General features: G+C 31.9%; 1 protein-coding gene across 2 annotated transcripts in view; it reads right to left on the bottom strand.

The window, feature by feature from the left end:
• The window catches only part of LOC146993430 (regucalcin-like), a 41387-nt gene that overhangs the window by 852 nt on the left and 15434 nt on the right, over nucleotides 1-25101 (bottom strand). For both annotated transcript variants that reach the window (XM_085808706.1, XM_085808705.1), the window contains exons 2-4: nucleotides 19795-19983; nucleotides 11484-11681; nucleotides 193-330 (exon numbers count right to left, since the gene is read on the bottom strand). In XM_085808706.1, coding sequence (XP_085664832.1) covers nucleotides 193-330; nucleotides 11484-11681; nucleotides 19795-19983 — 525 coding nt within the window. The remainder of the gene's footprint in view (nucleotides 1-192; nucleotides 331-11483; nucleotides 11682-19794; nucleotides 19984-25101) is intronic.

The following is a 25101-nucleotide window of genomic DNA, read 5'->3' as shown; positions in this document are numbered from 1 at the left end:
TGATAGTTATTTTAATAATTATTTAGTTTTCATTGTGAATTTGTTCACTGTGTATTAATTTATGTTATGAAATGAAACTGCATTTCATAAATGGTGCAATATAGTAACTGATGTAACATTTCAGTATTCAGTAAAACTGAAATATTGCCAGCTATATGAAAAAGAAGTGTATATAAACAATTTTATACCAACTTTTAAGTGGGTCCAATCGAAGAACACAGCTACCCCCGAAACATGCCACCCAGAGGTTTCCTTCTATGTCGATCGTCATGCCGTCTGGTTTACCGATGTTTTCAAAATCTTTATTGTTGAAAAGAACTCTTTGATTGCCTAAAATAAGTTATTTGACATAAAATAAAAGCTTAAATAAATTAATATATATTTAATTAGACACAAAGCCTTATTAACTGTCATTAATGGGACTAAATAAAAATAACATGCAGGAAGAGAGACATGTTCATTTAAGTATATTTCACTTAGCAGTTTTTAAATTAGGTTCTGATGAAATTTTTGAATTAATTTTAAAACTAAAATAAAAGATTTGTAGCCGCTTTAGTGATTACTATTAAATCCATTGTATTAAAAATCTCGGTGCTACTTTGGTAGACGGTTGCACGGATTTTGGCGAGTAATACAACTTATGGTAAACCCACTGCTATTTATTTATGGTATGTATTATGATAAGATATTTATGCTAACCGATACTTTGTTGTCATTTTATTTAAAAAATAATGTGTTTTATTGTGCATAAATTCCGTGTTTTAAATATTATTTATGGCTTCTAAATATTAAAAATCAATTTAATTTTGCATTTTTATTTGAAATAAAATTTTTGTTTATCATATTCTATGAAATTTTATGTTGTGGATGATGTAATCAATGACGTCACCTTACTTTAAAAGTAATTGGTTTTAATATGTATAAATTTAATCTAATGTTTTAAACATATTTATGGCTGTTAAATATTAAAATACAATTTAATTTTGCATTTTTTTAAAAATGATTTTATTATGTATGAATTTTTAAACAAATTTAATTCTAGGCGTGATGTAATAAGCTCTCTGATTGGTTATAGACTATTTGTGCATTAACGAGCTGTAATCAGCTCCCTGATTGGTTACTGAAAATTTGTGCATTTCCGCGCCATTTTAAAATTTAATTCATTTCTTGGAATTCCTTCAAAGATGTCTCTCTCTAAGATGAATGTTGTTATTGGTATGTACCAAGAATTATTGGTATCGGAATCAAAAAATTGTCCTTTGAGACCTTATTTTGGCCAGCCTGGCTTTCCTAATCAAAGATTTGTTTACAAATTGTTACAAGGGTCAGAGGAAATTTATTTTAAGTTTTTGGAAGAAACCTCGCTAATTGCGCTAAATCAATGAAGTGCGAGAAATGTGGATCACAGATGAAGATGGTTAAAAGAGCCGATTCCGAGGATGGCCGTATATGGTATTGTGGTCACGGTGGAAGAAATAATCGCTGTAACGGTAAAAAAAGTATTAGACATTCCTCCTTTTTTACCGGCAGTAAACTTCCAATTGCTGTCATTTTAGCTCTAGTGTACGAAATATTCATGAGTTCTTCGTACGATAGAATTCAATGTGAGCTCGGTATTTTTTCAGAAGCTGTAGCCGACTGGCACAGTTATGTAACCGACGTTTTAATTAATTTTGTAGAAACTAAAACGGAGAAGATCGGAGGGCCAGGGAAAATCGTGGAGATTGATGAGTCTAAAATCGGGAAACGAAAGTTTAACAAGGGTCGATTTGTTGAAGGACAGTGGGTTTTTGGGGGAATAAAGCGCGAATCCGGTCGCTGTTTTTTAGTTGCTGTGCCAGACAAAACAGCGGATACTCTTCTCGCTTTAATTAAGGATTGGATCGAACCGGGAACCCAGATTATTTCGGACTGCTGGAAAGCTTATGACCGTTTGAACGAAGAAGGTTTTAATCACTTGCAAGTTAACCATTCGCTCCATTTCATAGATCCTGAAACCGGAGCTCATACTAACACAGTTGAAAGACAATGGCGTGACTTCAAAAATTCTTTGCCGGTTTACAATCGTCGAGGGGATTTTGAAGGATACATAGCCTGGTATTTGTTTAGGAAAATTTGCTCTGCATTGAATGAGCATCCATATGTTAAATTTCTCGAAATTATTAGAGACATAGACTGGGAAGATTGGCATGTACTTCAGGGAGGGGCGGTTAAAGGATCTTCGAAATCTTAAAAACAATACCTATTATTGAATTTTTTTTTCAAATTTTTTTGTTATTTTTAATCTTCATGATCCATTAATTTGGCTCTAAATTGCTTTATCTATTTATATATATATATATATTTTTATATATTTTTTTATTCCTGCCCTTGATATTACATTTTTCAAATTTTTTTCATTGATATCTAAATTATGATTCCGATTTTTTTTTGTGGTACTTATCAATAAACATCAGATTAAATGATTCAAGAAAAATGTAAGTACATATTTTTCTTTTATTTTATAATTGTATACTTCAATTTTTGTTAAAAAAATTCATACACTATTTTTAAAAATTGCTGAGATAATTATTGTCACATATGTTTAAATGTTAATTATATTCTATACAACGTATTTTAAAGTATTTGAATTTAATAATATTCTAATTCTTTTAAATGTTGGATGATGGTTTTTAATTCGATATTCAATTTCAGTAATACGAGTAATTTAATCTAATTAAACGTTGGCACAATGTTTTTATAGCGGTGTTTTTATTCTCTTCTTTGCTATATGAAAGTAATAACCAAACCAAAACCGAAAGTAATAACCTTACTTTAGTATTTTATACTCATAGTAAATGTATTTATTTACACTTGCCTGCCATCTTAAAAAACGGCATTTTCAACAAAAAATTAATCCATTACTTCTAACGATATTTATTTTTTTTTAAGTTTCGAATGCTTTACTATGCATGAAAACAGCGTTTTTCAAGATGGCTGACGTTTGTAAAAATCGCGTCAACTATTGTGCCAACGTAAATCGCCAAAAATCCGTGTAACCGTCTAACAAAGTAGCACCAAAATCTCATATAATTTGCTTTAATCTTGGATGACCTAAATTAATAATTTGATTTTAATTACTTTAAAATTTAAAAGTTTCACTTTATCACATTACTTGAAATATATTCCTCCCAACTCCTAAAAAGTCTTGTTTTCAGAATTACTGTTCTGAAGAAATTCCTGTACTTGCCAAGAAGTAAACTGCTAGAATATTCAATAACTTTAAAGAATTACATCTTTCTGATTACCTATATATTGTACTCCCATAATGTATTTTCATTCATTGAGCAATATTGGAACTGCAGATATTAGTATTTATAAATTTATTAGGATTTTTTTTTATTTGATTGAGGTATACAGTGCAGCTCAAAACAGTCGTAAGAAAAAAAAATTCAATTTGAACAAAGAATATAACAGAGTATGGTTTGCATGCAAATAAACGGCTAAGGGGGATCTTTTTGGCAGGGATAACTGGTTAGTTTAAATTTTTTCCAATAGAGGGTGGTGTATGATATTAACAGAAGTAATCACAATTGGGAAATAGCATTGAAAACAGTGCTGAATAGTGTCTTTTATGCAAACACTTACTATTACGTTAGTTACTTTAATGAGGAAAAGTCAATTTAGTTTTATTCTCATTTTTATTATCAGTGGGGGTACATTGCCTTATAATATATAAAAAAAAAAGAGGTAAACTAAAATTTACTTGCTGAACCCCCCCCAATTAGATACATTTAATTGATTTATATAAATTTTGGACATTTTTACAGCATTTTGAACTGCATTATATTTTTAGCATGACCAGTTTTGAAGTGTATCTGTGTGATCTTAAAAGGAAATGAATGTAGTTAGGTGATCCTCGAAAGTTTTCAGCTCGTAAAAATATTAATTAAGATACCTTTTTATTTGTATATGCAGTTTTAATTTCTGGGTGTTGTGATCTATCTGAATTGACTGACAGTAACATCAGAACAAGCCTACAAAATTCATCGTGGCAAGGAATGCAAGATTGCTTCTGTCATTGGCAAGAGCCTTGAGAACCATACAGGTGACAGTACGACTTTGCTCAGTTCTACCCTCAATTTTGATGAAGGGCACCCCATGGGGACGAGTACGAGATTCTCCCAACCTCCTCCTCTACCACTAACCTCTCGAGAGTGCTTTCGGCTCGCTGCATATTTAGAGTGCTCTCATGCCGCACAGACACTATACATTTACAAACATCGATGCCTTCGGAATTCAAACCCAGGCCCTTCGCTACAGTATTCGGAGTCACTAACCACTATCTCAGTTGGGAGGCAGGTTTTATTTCTGTTTAAGTTGACTGATTTATAACTGACCAACCACCAGTTCATACACCACTTATTACTTTATATATTTATCTAAATGATCTCTGTAATTTAAGAATATCTAAATTCTTACTAATTTATTTGTTTGCAATCTTCTGATTTGCATATTCTATGCATTAATAGAGACATACACGGTAAAAAAAAAGTTCGCTCTTTACAGGCAAAAGTTTTGTAAAGTTACAGAAATCAAAAAGTTACAGAAGAATTTCCTGTAATGGTAACAGGTTGAAAGCAAACTGTAGCGGTAACAGCTGATTTGCTTGTAGCATTACAGATAATGTTTCAGTAGCCGCGCGGAAGAATCACGTGACTGACTGGAAATTAGCCAATCAGGAGAAAAGTGTTTGAAAGCTAGTTGCAGAAAAAAGCATGGCTGAATACATGTTGGTTGTATAGCGCAGGTAAGTAAGAAAATGTTTACAATTACTGCTTGAAATATTTTTTGTTCATTTTATGCAGATTATTTTCATACACTTTGCACTGTTATATGTAGTGAGTAAGTATTTAAACGTTTAAACTTTGCGATTAATTAATATCAGTGTTCTTAATGTCTAATGAGTTGAAATTGTGCAAAATATTTATTCAAAATGCAGATCTAATTAATAGTAGTATTTTGTCATTGTGCATCCGATAAATTACGCCTTAAATTGGCCGTATTATTATTTAAAACTAATTATTCCAAAATTTAATCACTGTTTGTGGTATTTAATTGAAATGGTAATGTGGTTGTTGAAAACAAAACTAATCATGTTAGCGTTCTTTTCCAATCGTCTGACCAAAGAACGTTTGACATCTTTTTCCCGGCAGGCCTTGCGAGAAACGTTTATATAAACATTTAGAATTCTGAATGTAATGTATATATTTTTTACTTACTAGGTTTAGTTTATTCTTTTTCTAGGATTATCTAGTTAGTTATACCTGGTTTATAATTCAGTCTAATATGTTTATGTACGAGTGTGTTATGAAGTAAAATTACAAAAACTTGAACAACGCGGTCGAGAATCTCGTTTATTCCTTTAGTGTAATAATATTTTTTTCAGTGGTATTAATTTCTTACAAAAATATTATAATTCCAAAATGAAGTAATTATATTGATTAAAAATATGCCGTATCATACTTTTCGTAATGTTTTGTTTTGCTAACTAGATGCAACTTAATTATTCCATATATTTTAATATACCAATATCAACAGGGGAAAAATGGAAATGACCTAAAATATTTTTCTAACAATTCGTTAAACTAATTATGAAACAAAACTAAAATTTTGTGCATTATTTCCAAAAATATCATTTCATTAATATTTTATAAATGACAACATATATTATATTGTATATATAACTACCATTGCATAAGTTTTTAAACATTTAATGTAGAATTTATGTTGATTTTATTTTGCCCAGTTTTAATACAGTTTTGAAGTATGATAGTCTTGTTACTAGGATAGCATGAATCTGCTAATACAAGTTTAATACACTTCTTGACAAATGTTTCTCTTATTCATGTAATATAATATATAAATCATAAAATAAGTTTTCTTAAAAATAAATTATTATTGTTTATTGGAATTTAAAACAATTCTGTATCTGTATGTTGTATTAAAAATAAAATAATAATGAATTTTTAATGAAGCATTGATTTTAGCATTAACAATGTAAATATATGTAATATATATATATATATATATACACACACATGAATAAATGGAAATGCAAGCTACGTTTCCTTACAAAACCGCCCATGAATATATACTTCCCTTTAGGCTGATAGCCTTTGCATGCTTGTCATATTCTATCAATCCAAATGATGCAAATATGCAGAAAATTTTACTTTCTTTGAAAGTTAATACCGGAAATAAAATTCAGTGCATTTGTAATTTAATTGCCCAATGATTTACTAGTCCAAACTAAGGCAGAATTCAGATATCGTTCAAATAAAAGAAAATTAATAAGGTCTGATTTTTAGACGTATATATGAAGATTTATTTTTTTAAATATTATTTTAAAAAATAAAGTCAACCAAATTAATTTCAAATTTAAGTAAGTATTCATGCCTTTCAGTAGCATTATTTTTGATATCTTAAATTAAATAACTGAATGCAATATTTCTTGTTAATAAAAGAAAAGCAATGTTATGAAAGACTAGAGAAGTGGATTTGCAAGTTCTAATTATGAAATGTCCCATGCTTTAAGGGGTCATTTTTAAAAATACTTAATTTTAAAAAAATATTTAACGTAAAACTTCCAAACTTCACACATGTGGAATATTAATTGTATATATTTTATCTCATTCTTATTTTATTAATTAATTTCATAGCATTTCGTGTGACACTAGTAGTAATTATTAATTAAATTTTATGCAGTTTCTGATCTATGTTTTGATTTTGTTATTAATTACGTTAGTTTACATAATATTTAAAATTATGTAAGGTACAAAAACCTTCTGCATCTATTAATATATGCTGAAGTGAATGAAATTATGCCAGTGAAATTTTTTAAAATCAAAAACAAATTTCTGTGGAAAATTAAAGTTAATTCTAAATGCAAACAAAGGAGTGAATTTGAAAGTTATCAAATAAGCCAAAGTGTTGCGGTCATTTTTTTCAGTTTTGCAGAAGAATTTTTATACTTTGCAGAATGGGAATATGATGTTTGGTTTTGTTAGTATTAATTATTACAACTGAATTATTGCAACTTACATTGCAACACGTAATTTAGCTTAAAATTTATTTGAACTTAATTTTCTAATTTATTTTGATCATGTATATTTCATGTGTCATAAGTCTTTGAAATGAACTTAATTCTCATCCTATTTATTTACACAATTTTTTTAAAGAAGAAAAAGTCACATTTGTTTTGCTTAGTTGCACACGAAGATACATGTCTATATATAGAGAGAGAAAGAGGAGTTACGTTTACTTGCAGACTTTTTTCCTCCTTTTATATTATAGTATGAAAATCAAGGGGGAAATTAAGCAATCAATTTAATTTTGAAGGATGTGATTACAATAAGATCATAACCAATCAAAAATATTCATTGAATGAACTACTGGTAACTATCATAGTATTATTATTTAAAAGAAACCTTCATTCCAACAAGAACGCTTAGTAACATAACCATTTAAGTTATCTGATAAAAGTAATTTTCATTCCTACTTCCCTATACCTTGACGGCCGAGCGGTAAAGTCGCTGAACACTGGTAGTTCGGTCCGAGGTTCGAATCCCGCGAACGGGCTGGCTGCATGGGCGTTTTCGTGGTTTTCCCCGTGTGTAACGTGTATACGAGCCAGTTTCCCTTAGAAAGTTCTCCACGAAAGGCATCCCTCCCCTTAGGCAGATAGCCCTCGTGTGCTTTGCCATAATTAAATACACCATACACCCTATACCTTGAATTTCACTCTTAGTATTGCCCACTGCTACTCCCTAGACCTCAAAGCATTTAATGCATCTGGAACTGCAATTTGTGTCTTCTTCTACAGCATGCAAGTTATCACCGTTTAGTTTGTACTGCCACGAGCAATGATCTTCAGAATTACCGTATTGCGTTGCATATTCCACCCCACCCAGCTTTAGAACCTGATTCTGAAAATTAAAAAAATATTTACATAATTTTCCCCTTTTAATGCATTCAGAAAATGAATATCCCAAGATTTTAAAATGGATTTATCAACATAATCATTGTTTTCATCATACTAACAAAGGCAAACTTTTGCAGACTTAAGGCCCCGTTGAATCTTTCTCTTCTAACTGTTGAATATTATGTCAGCCTAATACAAACAATGATCTATGATAGTGAAAGCAAATACCAACTGCCATTCACTGTGCAATTTTGCCATATCAGCTGAATGTTCACCCTAGCAAGCATCGGACCACAACCTTCTCTAATTATTTATGTATGATCTGAGGCCTAAGGATTTGGAAGAACAACAATGAGAATGACAGAAGTTCAAATTATAAAGAAGAAATGAGATAACTTATTAGATGCTGCAATTATGTGTATTCTTATTGAAATAGAGGTTTCTTTTAAATAAATAATATTGTGATAGTAGTAGTTTATCCATGATTACTTTTCATTTGTTATATTCCTACTGTGACTGTGTCCTTTGGAAATTAAATTATTCGTTTAATTTTTCCCTCTTAATTTTCGGAAGATAAAATTAGTAAAAATAAGTGGGAATATGGCATCAAGAGCATTAGATATCCCCATTTTCTTGAAGCTGTTCACTATTATTGTTTCATCAATGATAGACCATGCACCCAAAATCCACTAGCAAATCAGTTAGTAAGATGAAAATGACCACTATGCAGACAAAACATTTAGGGTAACTTGTTTTGTGAGCGCCTTAAGGAAAAAAAACATTACCTAAATCATTAAAACATATTCAGAATCCTGTGCTAAAAGAAAGCTAGGGGGAAAATGTTGTCCGAGTCCCAGTGATTCCTTTGGACGAATATGTAATATTGTTTTAGAAATTTAAGGTAATAAATATAATATTTTTCGAATGCTAAAACAGTTCGAGAAATTTATTCAAGTTCTGAATTCTGAATATAAGTATACTGTATATTATATTTAATAGCTATGGTGGCTTCATTTATGAAAATATTTGAATATTGGCTGTTTTTGTACAATGAACCTTCTCTAAGCTAGCTATACGTGATTCCTGAAAATTTTGATCTTTAAATGATAGTGGGCATCCTAGAGAAGTTATGTTTACTAATTAGTTATTTTATGAGGAATGCTGGTTAAATTTAAAACGTGATTGACTGAGGTAGCTTGTCGTAATGAGACGGTTCACTGTAATCCAATTTTTTAAAGAATTTAAGCTGTTCTTAATTAATTAAGATATTATAAAGAAATATGATTAAAAGTGTTATATAAGCACATGTTTAAAACATCTATTAAAATAATTTTTATAAGCTTTTTAAGAGCATGATTATGATTTTAAAAGAAATGTTTTTTTCTTTATTTAGGAGACATGGTTTACAAAGAGGAGAAAAACCATTCATTTTTTCCAAGCAGTCGAAACGAATTTTTATGAAATGTTTATTAAATTATGTTATTTTTTAATTAATTCTTTTTTTCAGGTTTTATGTAAAGTTTATGAATTAAGTAATAAATTATTTTTACTTCTGTATTTTAATTAGCATATTATTTGCTTTATAGTGTTTCACAATAAAATTATAAATTCAATAAACTTCTTAATTAACATGCTGTAATATAGAGAGAGCATAAAGTTCGTTTTCTGTTGTCACATGTTTATTTCACAATTTTGTATGCGAATCTCGAAATTTATAATAACCAGGAATACTTTTTTAGTATCACTTTCGAAATGGTAAATATTAAGCTTAGATTTATTACATATTATATTTGTAAAAAATTATAGGTAAAATTAAAATGCATTAAATTAAAAGCTAAACTGAAGTATTAATTTGAGAAATAAATTTCTTAAAGGCATAATTGTATTAAGAGTTTTAAGGGAAACAAGGTCAGTTGGCAAGGTTTTATGCTTATTCAAAAAGCATGACATTAGGTTTTTAATGAAAGACTTCTATCTGTTAATTCAAAGGAAATTATTTGAAGGTAAGTAAAAAAGTTATGCATTATTTCAAACAATAGCAGACTGTTGACAAACACTGAGTGCAGATAAGAATAAAAATATTAGTTAGACGTTGTAATTCAAGCATATGAACAAAATTTGAATTCCTTGCAGTAACAAAATGAAGTTCATTGCTATGTTGAATTCTTTAATTTACTGAAAATGTCATTTTTTAGAAGGAGAGAATATATTTTTGAAATATGAAGAACAGCTGAGTTCTTCATAGAAATATTTCACAAAATGTCTTTTACTGTAATAATATGATGATATCAACATGCAACACGTTTACTCATATAAGTTAAATCTAAAGCAACATGTGTCTATTTTAGCTAAATTACTAAAAAGAAAGTTCTAGAACATATCTTATTAACTGACACTAAAACATGCAAATAAAACATACTATTTTTTTCAGCTATTTTACAGGGCAAATATAAGGAGTAGCATATCAATTTGAACTTTTAAATTAACCAAAATGATAATATGAAAGGCCTTTCAATAATATCAGACATAAGTTTCTCTTCATAAAACAAAAATACTCTGCAACAGACTAATGTTACTTTTTGAAAAAGAACATTGCTGTTGAAAGCACATCTTTTAAATTAATGCTATTCTGAGGTCAAATTGACTAATTTAAAAAGCCAAACTATTATGCTTCACTTGCATATATCTGTATAATGATATACACATGCAGATATTGTTTTACTCAAAACATCTTGATTTTATTATAATAAGCATCATTTTAGACCAAAAAATCTATTGCTTTTATAGACATATCCTTTAGTATTATCTATGAAAAATATATTCTACACACATAATTACTTAATGGGATATTAGAAGGAAATAATCTGAAACCTTTACAGATACAACCATTGGAATTTTACGTAAGAAAAGTATCTTCTACTCACATAATAACGTGCTGTAATAATACAAGCAAATAACCTGTAACGGTTACAGATATATCTGTTGAGATCTTACATGAGAAAAACATGTTCATTTTACATAATTATTTGATGTAATATTACACACAAATAATCTGTAACCATTACAGATATATCGTTTGGGATTTTACATGAGAAAAATATGTTCTACTTACATAACTATATGCTGTGATATTACAAGAAAAAGATCTGTAACCATTACAGGCAAAACTCTTGTAATGTTACAAAGAAAACACCTGTTTCTGTTACTCAAATAACCCATGGCATCCCAGTTTCCATGAGTTTTCTTAGTAACCTTACAGATTTTTTTTTTACAGTGTAGGTACATATTTCAACTTCAGCAGTTTCAAATTAACATATGCTTTTGTTTTTATAATTTTAAATTAATAACTTTGCAACATAAGTAATTTTTTTCATTGTTTAATTTTATACACCAGTGTAAAAAATAATAGTTATTAAGTATTGTGACTTTTCTACAGAACATACTGAAGTTTTTTTGAAACATTTAATGTTTTAAAAGATTTTTTAGCAATACTTATTTGAGTTGCATTAAGTCTACTTACTTACTGTTCCAGCTTCCAAATTATAATTGAAGGCAAAAATATTCTTATCTCCAGAATCAATGAAGTAAAGTGTATCGTAGTTCAGTGACCATGCTATACCATTGGGTAAACTCATGTTTTCTGCAAATGGTTTGAAATTATAAGAAGAATCCATTCGAAATAAACCGCCTTTTCCTATTGCACCTGGAACTAAAGCACCTAATAAAAAATGAAAAGAGTAGTGAGTAGAGACTGAATAAAATGAGTGACAAAATATGTGCTGCTTACAAGTAAAGATACCAATAAAATTGTGCTGTGAAAAACAAAATCTGAACTCTCTCAGATTTTATAATAAGCCCAAATAGGCTTTTTTTAACGTTTTGTGTGTTACCTTTATTTATTAAATATCACGTTTTTCGTACGTAAACCATAATATTCAGTTCATTAGCAATATCACGAAATAATTTTAAAAGAACATGTCTTTGTAATTTCCAATACACAGTCTCGCGTGCTGGAGATAAATTCCCCCCATACCATAGCTATCTTTGAAATTGCTGAGTTTGTTAATCAGAACTCATAAAATCATTCATCATTACAAAATATGAAATAAATAATAAATTCCAAATTTGGTTTTCCAGATGCCCATGTTCAGGTGGAGACATATGTTATTTAAAATTTCATGACTCTAGGTATCGGTTGTTTTATCACAATATTAGAAACATACATACACTTATGCAGATTCTTCATTATATAATTTCTTTAAATATAATACCGGGCTTTATTGTTTGGTGGCGCTTATATTGTTTTTTAATATAAAATGTTTTCCTACGTGATGTCAATTAAAGGAACTTGATCTTAAAAATAAAAAATAGTCTAATTATCTGGAGAACTCCATTAAAATTTGAAAAAAGTGTTAATTCAAAAATTTTAGTTGCATAATATTTTTTAGATTTTCAATTTATTTTCTACTTCTGAAGATAATCCTAGGTAATTTGCAGAGTTTCATTTTGCCATTTGAAAGTAAGATTGCTGGCAAGGAAGCTTGCAATATGATAATAATTAGACAGGTCTTTGTTGCTGTTATACAAGAATAGACTGATAATTAATTTGTCTTTTTTTCACATGTTACTGTCGTATTCAGTTGTTTCGTATCTTTTCAGTTGCTTTTTAAATTCATTATGCTTTCATTTTAAAATATTATTTAACAAGATAAACTCATAATTTAAAAAATGTATGTTATATCAAATATTGTAAATCAGAGAAAAGGAATGAAATTATTTTTGTGTATTTATTTCACCAAAAGCTGTCATATTTATTATACTTTTTACTGAAATGTTTAGTAAAATGGGTAATAAACTCAGTGGTGATATTTTGATGGCACATTTGTGATTAAGCAAATTTCATTCCAAGTTTACCTAAGTTATCATGCACGAGAAATTTACTCTTAAATTGTTTTGTAGAGTTCAGATAAATTTCATGCCATGTAATAAAGCTTAGTCTGTGACACTGTTGGCCCTTCATGAAAAGTAATGCTGACCTTTTTAATTTGTAAATGATTTTCAGTTTTTTACGAGTACAATTTATTATGTTTAGAGTTTGCTCATACTTTTAAAACTTATTGGTCTGTTCAAAAGAAGTTTTATTTAATTTTCCATTTTTTCCCATTTTCAGTATTTTTCCATCAAGCATTAAATTTTGAGAAGTGGGAATTACCAAGCAAATAATAAATTTTAATTGATCTTGAGGGGTTTCTTTTTATAGTAATGATCCAGTTAATTCAAAAGTGTTTGAAAATACACAAGTGTAAACGAATTTGCAGTTTTTGTTTATTGCTTAAAAAAAAGGGGGAATCTCAGATAAATTGGATGATAGAACAAAAATTGAATTCGTGTTAAGTTTATTGAGTAAAAATTAATTTCGTAAATTATTGCAATGCAAAATGAAATTTAGAGTGAAGAAAGGTAAATATGTAGGTACAGCTTGATGCAAAAAATGCATGATCAGAGTTTTTAAGCGATTTTAAAAAATAATGCTAGTTTTTAAACTTTTTAATGATAACATTTTTATAAAAGCATTAAAAAACTTTACAGATTAAAAGTATAAATAGAAAAGGGGTGACTTTTGAGAAACTCGGTGTGCCTTTAAATTGATGGTCATTTTTTTTTTCATGCTAAAACATATAGGGCTTATTTTGACAATAAATTGAATATTTACTCAACTGATAACTAGTATTGGAATCAACATTTAAATGACTTGCAAGTAGCGTTATGTTGCAGCGCGAAAGATAAACGTTCTGGGAGGACAGGAAATCCACATGTTTTTCTGCTTATTTTACTATATTTCGTTAATATGTTGTGTTATTCTATCTTCCCATAAAATGTAGTGTCGCTTATGCCCCGGTCGAAGGAATTGCTTCTTTCTTTCGGGGCTTTTGTTTTAAAAGATGCTTTTTGACTACAGGTATACTTTTTTTCCTTGGGGCTTTAATTTTCAAATTAGTCAAAGCCTGAAGCATCGAAATATGTATATGTTCGGTGAAACACCGAAATCTGGAGAATGTCGACTTTCACCGGTGAATGTCAACAATCATATAGTCGTTTGGTGTATGTCCGAAATATTTTCCAAATACTCTTATTTCTGACTTACACCGGTGAATGTCGACATTCACCATGTACTAATGGTGAATGTTGAACATATAAGAATATTATATTTCCTTCTCCGTAATTCATTCACGAAAAAACGCACTTGAGACTCAGAATAAGAACTTAAACTATTTTGACACTTTGAATTGCACAAGAGGCCCTTGCTTTTACAACTGCATTTATTTGTGGAACACTTCCTTTTGGAATGGCAGCATGTACATATACTCCTCTCTTTTCGACCTACACCAGAGCATATCTGTGATTGTCGACATACACCGGTGAGGGTCCGAATGTACAAGAATGTAAAGAAATATTCGATCTTTCACCGACGTATTTGGTGAATGTTGACATTCTCCGGTGAAAGTCAACATTCTCCAATTTCGGTCTTTCACGGTAACATATATATCCATTATCATCGACCTGCGGGTTCCTGATGATTTTGTTCTCCTACGGAGGCCTTAGTTATAGTGTAGTGAAATGACGTTCAGTATCAGTATTTATTTGTACTCTTAAGAAATACAAGGTATACTTCCTAAAAAACGTTTAAACTGCTTTAAATTACAAAATATCTGTATTATATTATAAAAGATAACGCATATAATACATTTATTTTGTGGCACAAGTTACTGTCTCTGAAAAACTCCCAAATTTTAAATATATTTGTTTAATGATTATAATACTATATTTGTGTTGCCATGATTAAATTTGTGAGAAATACTGTCTCATGAGCTTCGACGAAACCTCATCCTGATATGAATGTTGCAATGACTTTACATGATATCAGCAAATAAATCAGATTTGATTTAAGTTAGGATGATATTTTTAACATATCAACTATGTCATGTATTGGTCCAATACGAGTTAATCCGATACTAAACGCTTAAACCTTTATTGGCTATTTGTTCTTTGTATGTTAATGACTTAAGATGTCTCTGGTGTTATACTTTAAAAATTCGTGGCAATATTGTGGGTAAAATCATGCAATTTTAAGCTTGAAGATAAAATCGCCGTCATAAGCCCACCAGCGGCCGAGCGGTAAAGTTGCTGAACACTGGTAGTTCGGTCCGAGGTTCGAATCCCGCGAACGGGCTGGCTGCATGGGTGTTTTCGTGGTTTTCCCCATGTTTAACGTGTATACGAGCCTGTTTCCCTTAGAAAGTCCTCCACGAAGGCATCCATCCTCTTAGGCAGATAGGCCTCGAGGCTTTGCCGTAATTAAATAACCTAACCTAACCTAAAATCGCTGTCACACAAGAGGAACCATTTTTTCACTTTTATTCGAAACTGTTTTCTTGTTATAGTTTTCGAAATCTGTGAAGTACTCTGGTGTAGAATTTGGAGACTAAGCTGATGATATATATATATATATTTAAAACCAAGTGTAGAATTGAATTTTGGTAACTTTAGTATTTCCAACATACTTTGCATTTCATAAGTAGCTGTCATTAGGCGGCATCAAGAGACTGCCGTTTTCATTAACCCTTTCTGGCACGCTATCTTTTAAAGTCGAAGTTTTGATTAAAAAAAAAGGTAGGTTATAGGTTTAGCTATGACTTTATTTTTCATCGACTAAGTATGCAAATGAGCGAATTTTAATCAAAACTTATTAAATGCACGGGTGTGAAACATTAATGAACAATTAATGAAAGTGGCTCTAACCCCTATTTCCTTTTAGCTAGAAGCATAAAATTTGCAAAAAAAGGGCTTAATATTTTTTCATGTTGGGAAATGAAAAGTATTAACATTGTTGTGAAAGTAGCATAGGTTTTAAACGCAAGAACAAAGACAGCAATAAATTACTGAACAACTAAACATAGCAATATATAATATATACTAGTAAGCATATAAAGTAAAAATATATAAAATATATAAAGTTGCTATGTAAAGTAAAATTTTAACAAGAAGCGATTTCTTTTGACAGAAATACAGAAATGGCAATATTTACTCATGCTGTTAACTAGGATTTTTGATAGATTTTTATTGAAGCAAGCTCCACTGCTCCCGGAGTATTCTAGAAGGAGGTTAGAGTTTTAAAATCTTGCACCTAAAACGTTCCAACAAATTAAATTGAATTTAAGTCTTGGCAGTGGGCAGGATAGAGCAACAGCGCTGGGAGATAATCTGTTTGTCCTTTAAAGCAATTTACTCATCTTATATCTATATAGCTACACCATTACGCTTTTAGAAACTACCTTTTGCGGCCATTTGACATTTCTTCACTTTTAAATCTGTGACTTTCTAGGATGCTGCTCGAAATATATCTTGTCTTTGGCTCTCTCCGGATAAATAATCGTCTTGAATTTCTCTCCATGCAAAATATAAATCCATTTGTGAAGAGAACTCCTTTCGAATTCATGTTACTTCTTTCCTGATGCTCTCTTCACCTTTTCAACGGCATTCCTTGAAACTGAAGTGAGAGGATCGCTTACTTATACAGAATCTCTTTCCTTTAGCCAGTAGGTATAGTAATACAGCTATACGTGTCACTCTGATTGCATTAAATGTGCAAGCAGTCTTTTGTGTTGTCATTTGCAATGCCTGATTTATAAAACTGGAGGCTCTGGGTAAAATTTTTTATAAAGCCCCTCTGATATTTTCCTGTAGTATATGTCACTGGTGCAAATTATGTAAAGTAGTACATTCCATATAAAGCATTTCACGAAACACATATATAATTCAACATTTTTCATTTAATGTTATTTAGGCAAAAAAAGTGCATTTTTATATGCTTTATTATTTATGCTTTGTTTTCATGGTTTAGTATGTGTTGTAAATTTACACATTTTCAACCAGGATCTTTTTCTTCCCCATAAATAAAAGCCAACAGCCTATTGAATTTTTATTGAAACTGCTATAAATCTTAATGACATATTAATGCAAATTATTCTTCAATTCATTAAAGAAATATATGAATAAAATGTGGAATTAAAAAATTCAGTTTCTTTCAACTATGGAAGAACTAGTTTCTTCTGATAGGTCTTTCCCTGCTAATTATTTCTTGATCATCTTAAACATTAATTCTGAAATTGTTTAACAGATTATGTCATACTGCTTATTATAATTCATAATTTGTTATATAATTCTAATCTTTAATTTTATATGAGAACTATTGCAGTCTTTTTTAATATTTTATTTTTCTAATTCTTTCTTATTTCTTTTTCTTTATTCTATTTTCTAGTAAAAAAAAAATTTCATTTGAAGAACAGAGTTTAATGAAATTTTGTTTAAGCTATATTTAAAGTTACTACTGTCCAGCAAAATATAAGAGATAAAAGCCGGTGCCTGATTTTTAAACAAATTGATAAAAAATACTGAAATATGAAGTTTAACATTTCATTCCTACTTCTAATGTCTTATTTTTAGAGCTTAGAATTAAAAAAAAGGCATGGAATCGTAAACATTTCAGATAGTATGAAAACATTCTGAGACTTTAGACACGAACCTTGTTTCCCTTTTGGAAATCAGACCCTGGTATCCGCTAAGGCAAGAACAGAAAAGAACAAGCCCTGGAAATCCGACTCGTAAAATCTGAAATGATCCTCCGACCTATATGTATAGCACCCACTTACGGTCTTGTTCTAGATGAAGAAATGTTTCTCCTAACTCTCTAAGCTGTTTCTTTAGAATGGGGAAGATACACTAGTATGCAAAACTTAAGTAACTTTTCTCAGTTTGGCCGTAATTCCGCAAAAAATCAACTGACAGACATGAAATTCATACACAGAGGCACAGTGTAGTACTTAAAGGATGAGAAAAGTATAGTAGGGAAAAAATGAATAAGACGCATACGGTATGACACGAATAGAAAACGGCTTTGTAGAGTCATTTAGAATCTTTTCAGTGTCAAAAAACTAAAGAAATCCGCCATTGCCATAGCCGAGATTCTAACTCCGCACTTCCCGAATACGCGTCAAACGTGCTTCCAGTTACACCACGAAGGCATTTGGAAAGGGAAAAAGTACCATATATAATCCCCCATTTAAAGGGCGACTGGGAATTAGGAGACCCAGTCACTAAATCCTGAAGGTGATGAATTCAAGTCCACCACCTTTTAATTCGGGCGCTACTGTAGAGTCATTTAGAACCTTCTCGAAATCACTAGACTGAAGATCCGCAACTATTCTCGTCGGGATTCGAACTCCGGGCTCCCTGAATACGCGTCGAACGGGCTTCCAGTTACATCATGGAGGCATACGGAAAAGAGGGAGAAATACCTTATAACTTTACTGACAGAATGGGGTTGGTACAAAAAACTGTCTGGATGACAAACAGAAGAGCCGTAGTAAGGCATAAGAATTACCCGGGTCCGTGACACTTAGCCGAAAACCACTTAGCCGACGGGACACTTAACCGACACCAGTTAGCCGACAGGACATTTAGCCGACACGGATACTTAGCCGACAGGACATTTAGCCGACAAGGACACTTAGCCGACAGGTCATTTAGCCGACACGGACAGTTAGCCGACAGGACATTTAGCCGACACGGACAGTTAGCCGACAGGACATTTAGCCGACAAGGACACTTAGCCGACAGGTCATTTAGCCGACACGGACAGTTAGCCGACAGGACATTTAGCCGACAAGGACACTTAGCCGACAGATCATTTAGCCGACACGGATAGTTAGCCGACAGGACATTTAGCCGACACGGAAAGTTAGCCGACAGGACATTTAGCCGACATGGACAGTTAACCGACAGGACAGTTAGCCGACAGGACAGTTAGCCGACACACAGAATTCGCCGTCAGGGCATTTAGCTACGGGGCAGTTAACTGTCAAGATATTTTGTCAACAGGAGAATAAGCCGACAGTGATGTTTAACTGACGCGTAGCCAATAATTACTTAAATTTACAATCAATTACAAAATATCTCGACTTCTCCATAAGTTCTATATCTAAGTTATTTTTTTCACCTATCAGTAAAATTCAGTTTTCGATTCTTTAAGATCTCATACGTGCTTTTAATTTATTGTGTTAATTTAGCAATTTAGCATTGTTTGATATGTATCGTGCTGCTTGGTGTATATTGGCCAAATTGAAAAAGCCCTGAAATTTCTCGTCAGAGAATATTCAGTTTTCTCGTCAGAGAATATTCAGCAACAAACTGAATTTGTTGCTTCAGTTTTGCACACTAGTGTATTTTGTAGCATATTTAGCACTTAGGATTCCTGTATCTGATTTTCTCGAATTCAGTCGCCTTCACTTTCCTCAGTCATTTAAATACATTCTTCTTGTCATATTCAAACGTATAGTGATCACAGTTTATTGTCATTAAGTGAGACTGCATTTATAGCAACAGTTATATCCAGTCTTTTGCTGCCCACTCGTCTGATGTATTCCTAATTTGTCTATTCTTATCAGTCTAGGAATCATTTAAACCCAAACATAACTTTCAAGTCAAAGTCGACGCAAAATCTTGCGTAAAACAAACGCTTTTACTTGACCTGATTATCCTTTAATTTTTCATATTTAGGTACGTAGTTTCAGAATTAGTACTTTTCTTTCCTCCGTAAATGGATTTACTCCGCTTACATTTCAGCACAAGTCATGAAAAATAATTTTGTTGTAAAATCTTGCTTTTGATAATCTTCCTTTAATTTTGGATATTTACTGAAGGAATCCTAAATTTTATTCTCATGATCATTTTAATGATACTATATTAATAAAAAATCTACAGTAATGACCTACCTGCCCATAACCGGCCCTTTGCATCGCATTTTGCATCATTAAAACGAAACTCTGGATTCCCTGGATCTATAGTTCCTAAAATTTCAGATTGCCCCGTTTTGAAATTCAGTTTTCTCACTTGCTTTGTCACAGTGATCAGCAAATTTGAAGGATCAGATTTGTAAGGGATTACGAACGTGGTAGTTCCACCTAAAGGGATTAAAAAAGGAGGTGCTTGAGTTATAAAGTCAACGGGTAAACGAAATATGCCTCTAATTTATAGTTTGAAAAAGAGCAGAATTCATTCTTAGTGCCACATTGATTTCATATGAAAATCTAACATATTCTTTGTAGTGAAGATACATTTAGTTAAGTTACTTAGTAATTATGGTAAATGGTTAGCAGTTGCGATAAAGTTGTTGAAGGTAGAATAATTCGTAATTCTCAAAGCCTATTTGCCTATGTGTAAAAGGAGCTTTCGAAAAGAAAATGGCTGTTATTAGACACCGAAAATATCTTTCTGAGGCTAAAATATACATGAATCAGCAATAAAATCTGGATGGACTGCTAATGATATAAGTCTTTAATCATTAAATCATTGGTGGATTATTCTCAGATTACCATTTGAATTTGATAAAAAAAATTTTTTTCTTGAAATTAGTGCCAGTCTGAGGCTAAATCTTGTCTAAGCTTAATTTTCTACATAATGTGAACAAGTATCTTTTAAACTGAATTTTTTTTATCAGTAAGTATAGTAAAACTCACTTAAATGGTGAAGAAAACATAGTCAGTCCTTAAATCATTTATAAAGCCAAATGTTTTTAACTCCTTTGTTATTTAGAAGTAAATACATGTTTTATTGGTGATGTCAGTTAAATGTGTGCGAAAACAATGAACTATGATATAAATCTGCGTAGAAGCGGTGACTTCAAGAACAGTACCTAAAAGCGAAAATACAACAGCAGGAATATTTTGGAGTAGCATTATGCAAATTGCCAAGAAAACATAGCTCCACGATTAATGCAAATCGTCTAAATTTCAAACTGGTCATGTTATTATTGAAAGAAATGTTTTTTAAAAAAAAGGAAGAAAAAGCGAAATACTTCATCATCGAGCTTCGTTTTTCCTTCCTATGAATTGTTCCTCATACTGAGCTCACTGGCGGCCAAGTGGTAAAATCGTTGAACACCAATAGTTCTGTCCGGGATTCGAACCCTGGCTAAAGGGGGCGTTTTCATGTTTTTCCTCATGTGTAACATGTATACGAGCCAGTTTCTTTTAGCAAATCCTTCGCGAAAACAGTCCGCTTCTGTTAGGCAGGCAGCCCTCGAGTGCTTTCTTAGTGAAACTTTGCATTGACTTTAGTCGAATAAACCAAAACTAGTCAAACGTTTCTCATACTGAGTTTTATAGTTTCCAAGTTTACGCGCTGTGGTAGTCAGAACTCGACTATACTCACTCCGATCTAACTTGAACGGAAATTCATCAAATTTGGCTCTGGTTTTAGTTCCCTGGCCCTGAAACAGCAGGTTTGCATTTCTTTCGTACTGTCCTGGTAGGCATGTATATTTCAAATTAAGAAAATTTTCACATTTAGTCGAAATTTTCACATTATCTCCAGAACTGGAGTTTTAATAAAATTTGGACAAATAGACAGATTTTAAAGAAATTTGGTATGAACATATGTTGATATAACACAAACTACTATATTATGCAATAGTCATGATGCACAGGCATGATCTATTATGCAATAGTCATATGCACAGGCATGATCATGCGTAAGACTCATCAGTATATAGAAGAGGTTACAAGAAAAAACAAAAATGAGGCTGAAATGCTTAATGCTCCCTTCTAACAAGCTAACAGACATACAGCTCTCATAATGTGGCTTTATATTGGGAATGAGGCAACCTTTGAGTCCTATGGCACTCTATTCCATTTTTGTAACAACGTTTGAGGCCCTAGGGGAGGGGAAAGACGAGTTACAATTAATGCCTCCTAAGAGCGTCTTAGACATGTTCCTAATGTGTAAGTCTGGAGACCTGGTTGACTAATTCGTACGGTTAATATCCTCAGTTTCCATAAAATCACTCATCAGCTTAACCATTCGTGGAAGAGCTTATCATTCATAAAAACGAGCTAAGAGCCAATTGCATCTCTTAAAATGCAAATAAAGATATCGTCGTCCGTTTGTCAAAAAACCTGCTGTTTTCGTTCCACTCAGTTTGCTGGAAAGAGATACCGTTTAACATGGTGCAGAGAATATTTGCTTCGAACCAAGCGTCAGGCAAGATCATTCGTTTTACTGATGAGTTCCCGATTCAGCCTGGCCACTGTTTCCCAACAAACCTTCATCTAGGGAGGACCAGATACCTACTGCCTATACTCTAACGTAAGGAAAGATACCAGTATGGCAGTGGTGGTTTAATTTTCTAGGCAGATATATACTCTTAGGTTATGTGCATAGATCTTCATACTTTGGTAGAGACACTGTGTCTGCTGCTAGGTATGTAATATATATATTTGAATTGTATTAGCATATGTCCATCTCGGATTTCATTGGAATTTGGATATCGGTTCTGGGGATAATCAATCAAATGTGAAAACCTCTCTTAATATGAACAATGTAGTTTCCTATTCAAAAGTCTCCATAAAGGCATCTGCTAGTTGACGCAGATACTAAATAATCATCTCTGGCATGCTTTGCCATAACTAAATAATCCATTCCAAGCCATATGGTGCTCTAAATATAACATATCTTTCAACATTTATATCGCTTGAATAATTACTAATTAATAATTTCATATTTTGTATACTTCCATTTTAAAGATGGAAATCGAAAATGTCAAGTGCTCAAAATTCATAAAATTAATTTAAAAGATAAGGGTTTTTTTAAAAAAGTTTTTAAGGCCTATTCCACTTTTTAAGAAAGCTATTAATTTCTAATTTTATAAAAGGTTGTGTTTTGTTTAATTCTGGATTGTATTATAGGATGAGGCGATAATGTCTTTTCTTAGTTTTATTTAAAAACACAACAATAATAGATACATTAGGTCGAACAATAATAGATTACATTAGGTCGAAACAACACCGATAGTTCTGTCCGGGATTCGAACCCTGGCTAAAGGGGGCGTTTTCATGTTTTTCCTCATGTGTAACATGTATACGAGCCAGTTTCTTTTAGCAAATCCTTCGCGAAAACAGTCCGCTTCTGTTAGGCAGGCAGCCCTCGAGTGCTTTCTTAGTGAAACTTTGCATTGACTTTAGTCGAATAAACCAAAACTAGTCAAACGTTTCTCATACTGAGTTTTATAGTTTCCAAGTTTACGCGCTGTGGTAGTCAGAACTCGACTATACTCACTCCGATCTAACTTGAACGGAAATTCATCAAATTTGGCTCTGGTTTTAGTTCCCTGGCCCTGAAACAGCAGGTTTGCATTTCTTTCGTACTGTCCTGGTAGGCATGTATATTTCAAATTAAGAAAATTTTCACATTTAGTCGAAATTTTCACATTATCTCCAGAACTGGAGTTTTAATAAAATTTGGACAAATAGACAGATTTTAAAGAAATTTGGTATGAACATATGTTGATATAACACAAACTACTATATTATGCAATAGTCATGATGCACAGGCATGATCTATTATGCAATAGTCATATGCACAGGCATGATCATGCGTAAGACTCATCAGTATATAGAAGAGGTTACAAGAAAAAACAAAAATGAGGCTGAAATGCTTAATGCTCCCTTCTAACAAGCTAACAGACATACAGCTCTCATAATGTGGCTTTATATTGGGAATGAGGCAACCTTTGAGTCCTATGGCACTCTATTCCATTTTTGTAACAACGTTTGAGGCCCTAGGGGAGGGGAAAGACGAGTTACAATTAATGCCTCCTAAGAGCGTCTTAGACATGTTCCTAATGTGTAAGTCTGGAGACCTGGTTGACTAATTCGTACGGTTAATATCCTCAGTTTCCATAAAATCACTCATCAGCTTAACCATTCGTGGAAGAGCTTATCATTCATAAAAACGAGCTAAGAGCCAATTGCATCTCTTAAAATGCAAATAAAGATATCGTCGTCCGTTTGTCAAAAAACCTGCTGTTTTCGTTCCACTCAGTTTGCTGGAAAGAGATACCGTTTAACATGGTGCAGAGAATATTTGCTTCGAACCAAGCGTCAGGCAAGATCATTCGTTTTACTGATGAGTTCCCGATTCAGCCTGGCCACTGTTTCCCAACAAACCTTCATCTAGGGAGGACCAGATACCTACTGCCTATACTCTAACGTAAGGAAAGATACCAGTATGGCAGTGGTGGTTTAATTTTCTAGGCAGATATATACTCTTAGGTTATGTGCATAGATCTTCATACTTTGGTAGAGACACTGTGTCTGCTGCTAGGTATGTAATATATATATTTGAATTGTATTAGCATATGTCCATCTCGGATTTCATTGGAATTTGGATATCGGTTCTGGGGATAATCAATCAAATGTGAAAACCTCTCTTAATATGAACAATGTAGTTTCCTATTCAAAAGTCTCCATAAAGGCATCTGCTAGTTGACGCAGATACTAAATAATCATCTCTGGCATGCTTTGCCATAACTAAATAATCCATTCCAAGCCATATGGTGCTCTAAATATAACATATCTTTCAACATTTATATCGCTTGAATAATTACTAATTAATAATTTCATATTTTGTATACTTCCATTTTAAAGATGGAAATCGAAAATGTCAAGTGCTCAAAATTCATAAAATTAATTTAAAAGATAAGGGTTTTTTTAAAAAAGTTTTTAAGGCCTATTCCACTTTTTAAGAAAGCTATTAATTTCTAATTTTATAAAAGGTTGTGTTTTGTTTAATTCTGGATTGTATTATAGGATGAGGCGATAATGTCTTTTCTTAGTTTTATTTAAAAACACAACAATAATAGATACATTAGGTCGAACAATAATAGATTACATTAGGTCGAAACAACACCGATAGTTCTGTCCGGGATTCGAACCCTGGCTAAAGGGGGCGTTTTCATGTTTTTCCTCATGTGTAACATGTATACGAGCCAGTTTCTTTTAGCAAATCCTTCGCGAAAACAGTCCGCTTCTGTTAGGCAGGCAGCCCTCGAGTGCTTTCTTAGTGAAACTTTGCATTGACTTTAGTCGAATAAACCAAAACTAGTCAAACGTTTCTCATACTGAGTTTTATAGTTTCCAAGTTTACGCGCTGTGGTAGTCAGAACTCGACTATACTCACTCCGATCTAACTTGAACGGAAATTCATCAAATTTGGCTCTGGTTTTAGTTCCCTGGCCCTGAAAC

This window comes from Stegodyphus dumicola, chromosome X1 (genome assembly GCF_044657685.1).
Source record: "Stegodyphus dumicola isolate Sdum_Otavi_A_Nest chromosome X1, ASM4465768v1".
Classification (NCBI taxonomy): Eukaryota; Metazoa; Arthropoda; class Arachnida; order Araneae; family Eresidae; genus Stegodyphus; species Stegodyphus dumicola.
This window is presented reverse-complemented; position numbering and strand designations above follow the sequence as displayed.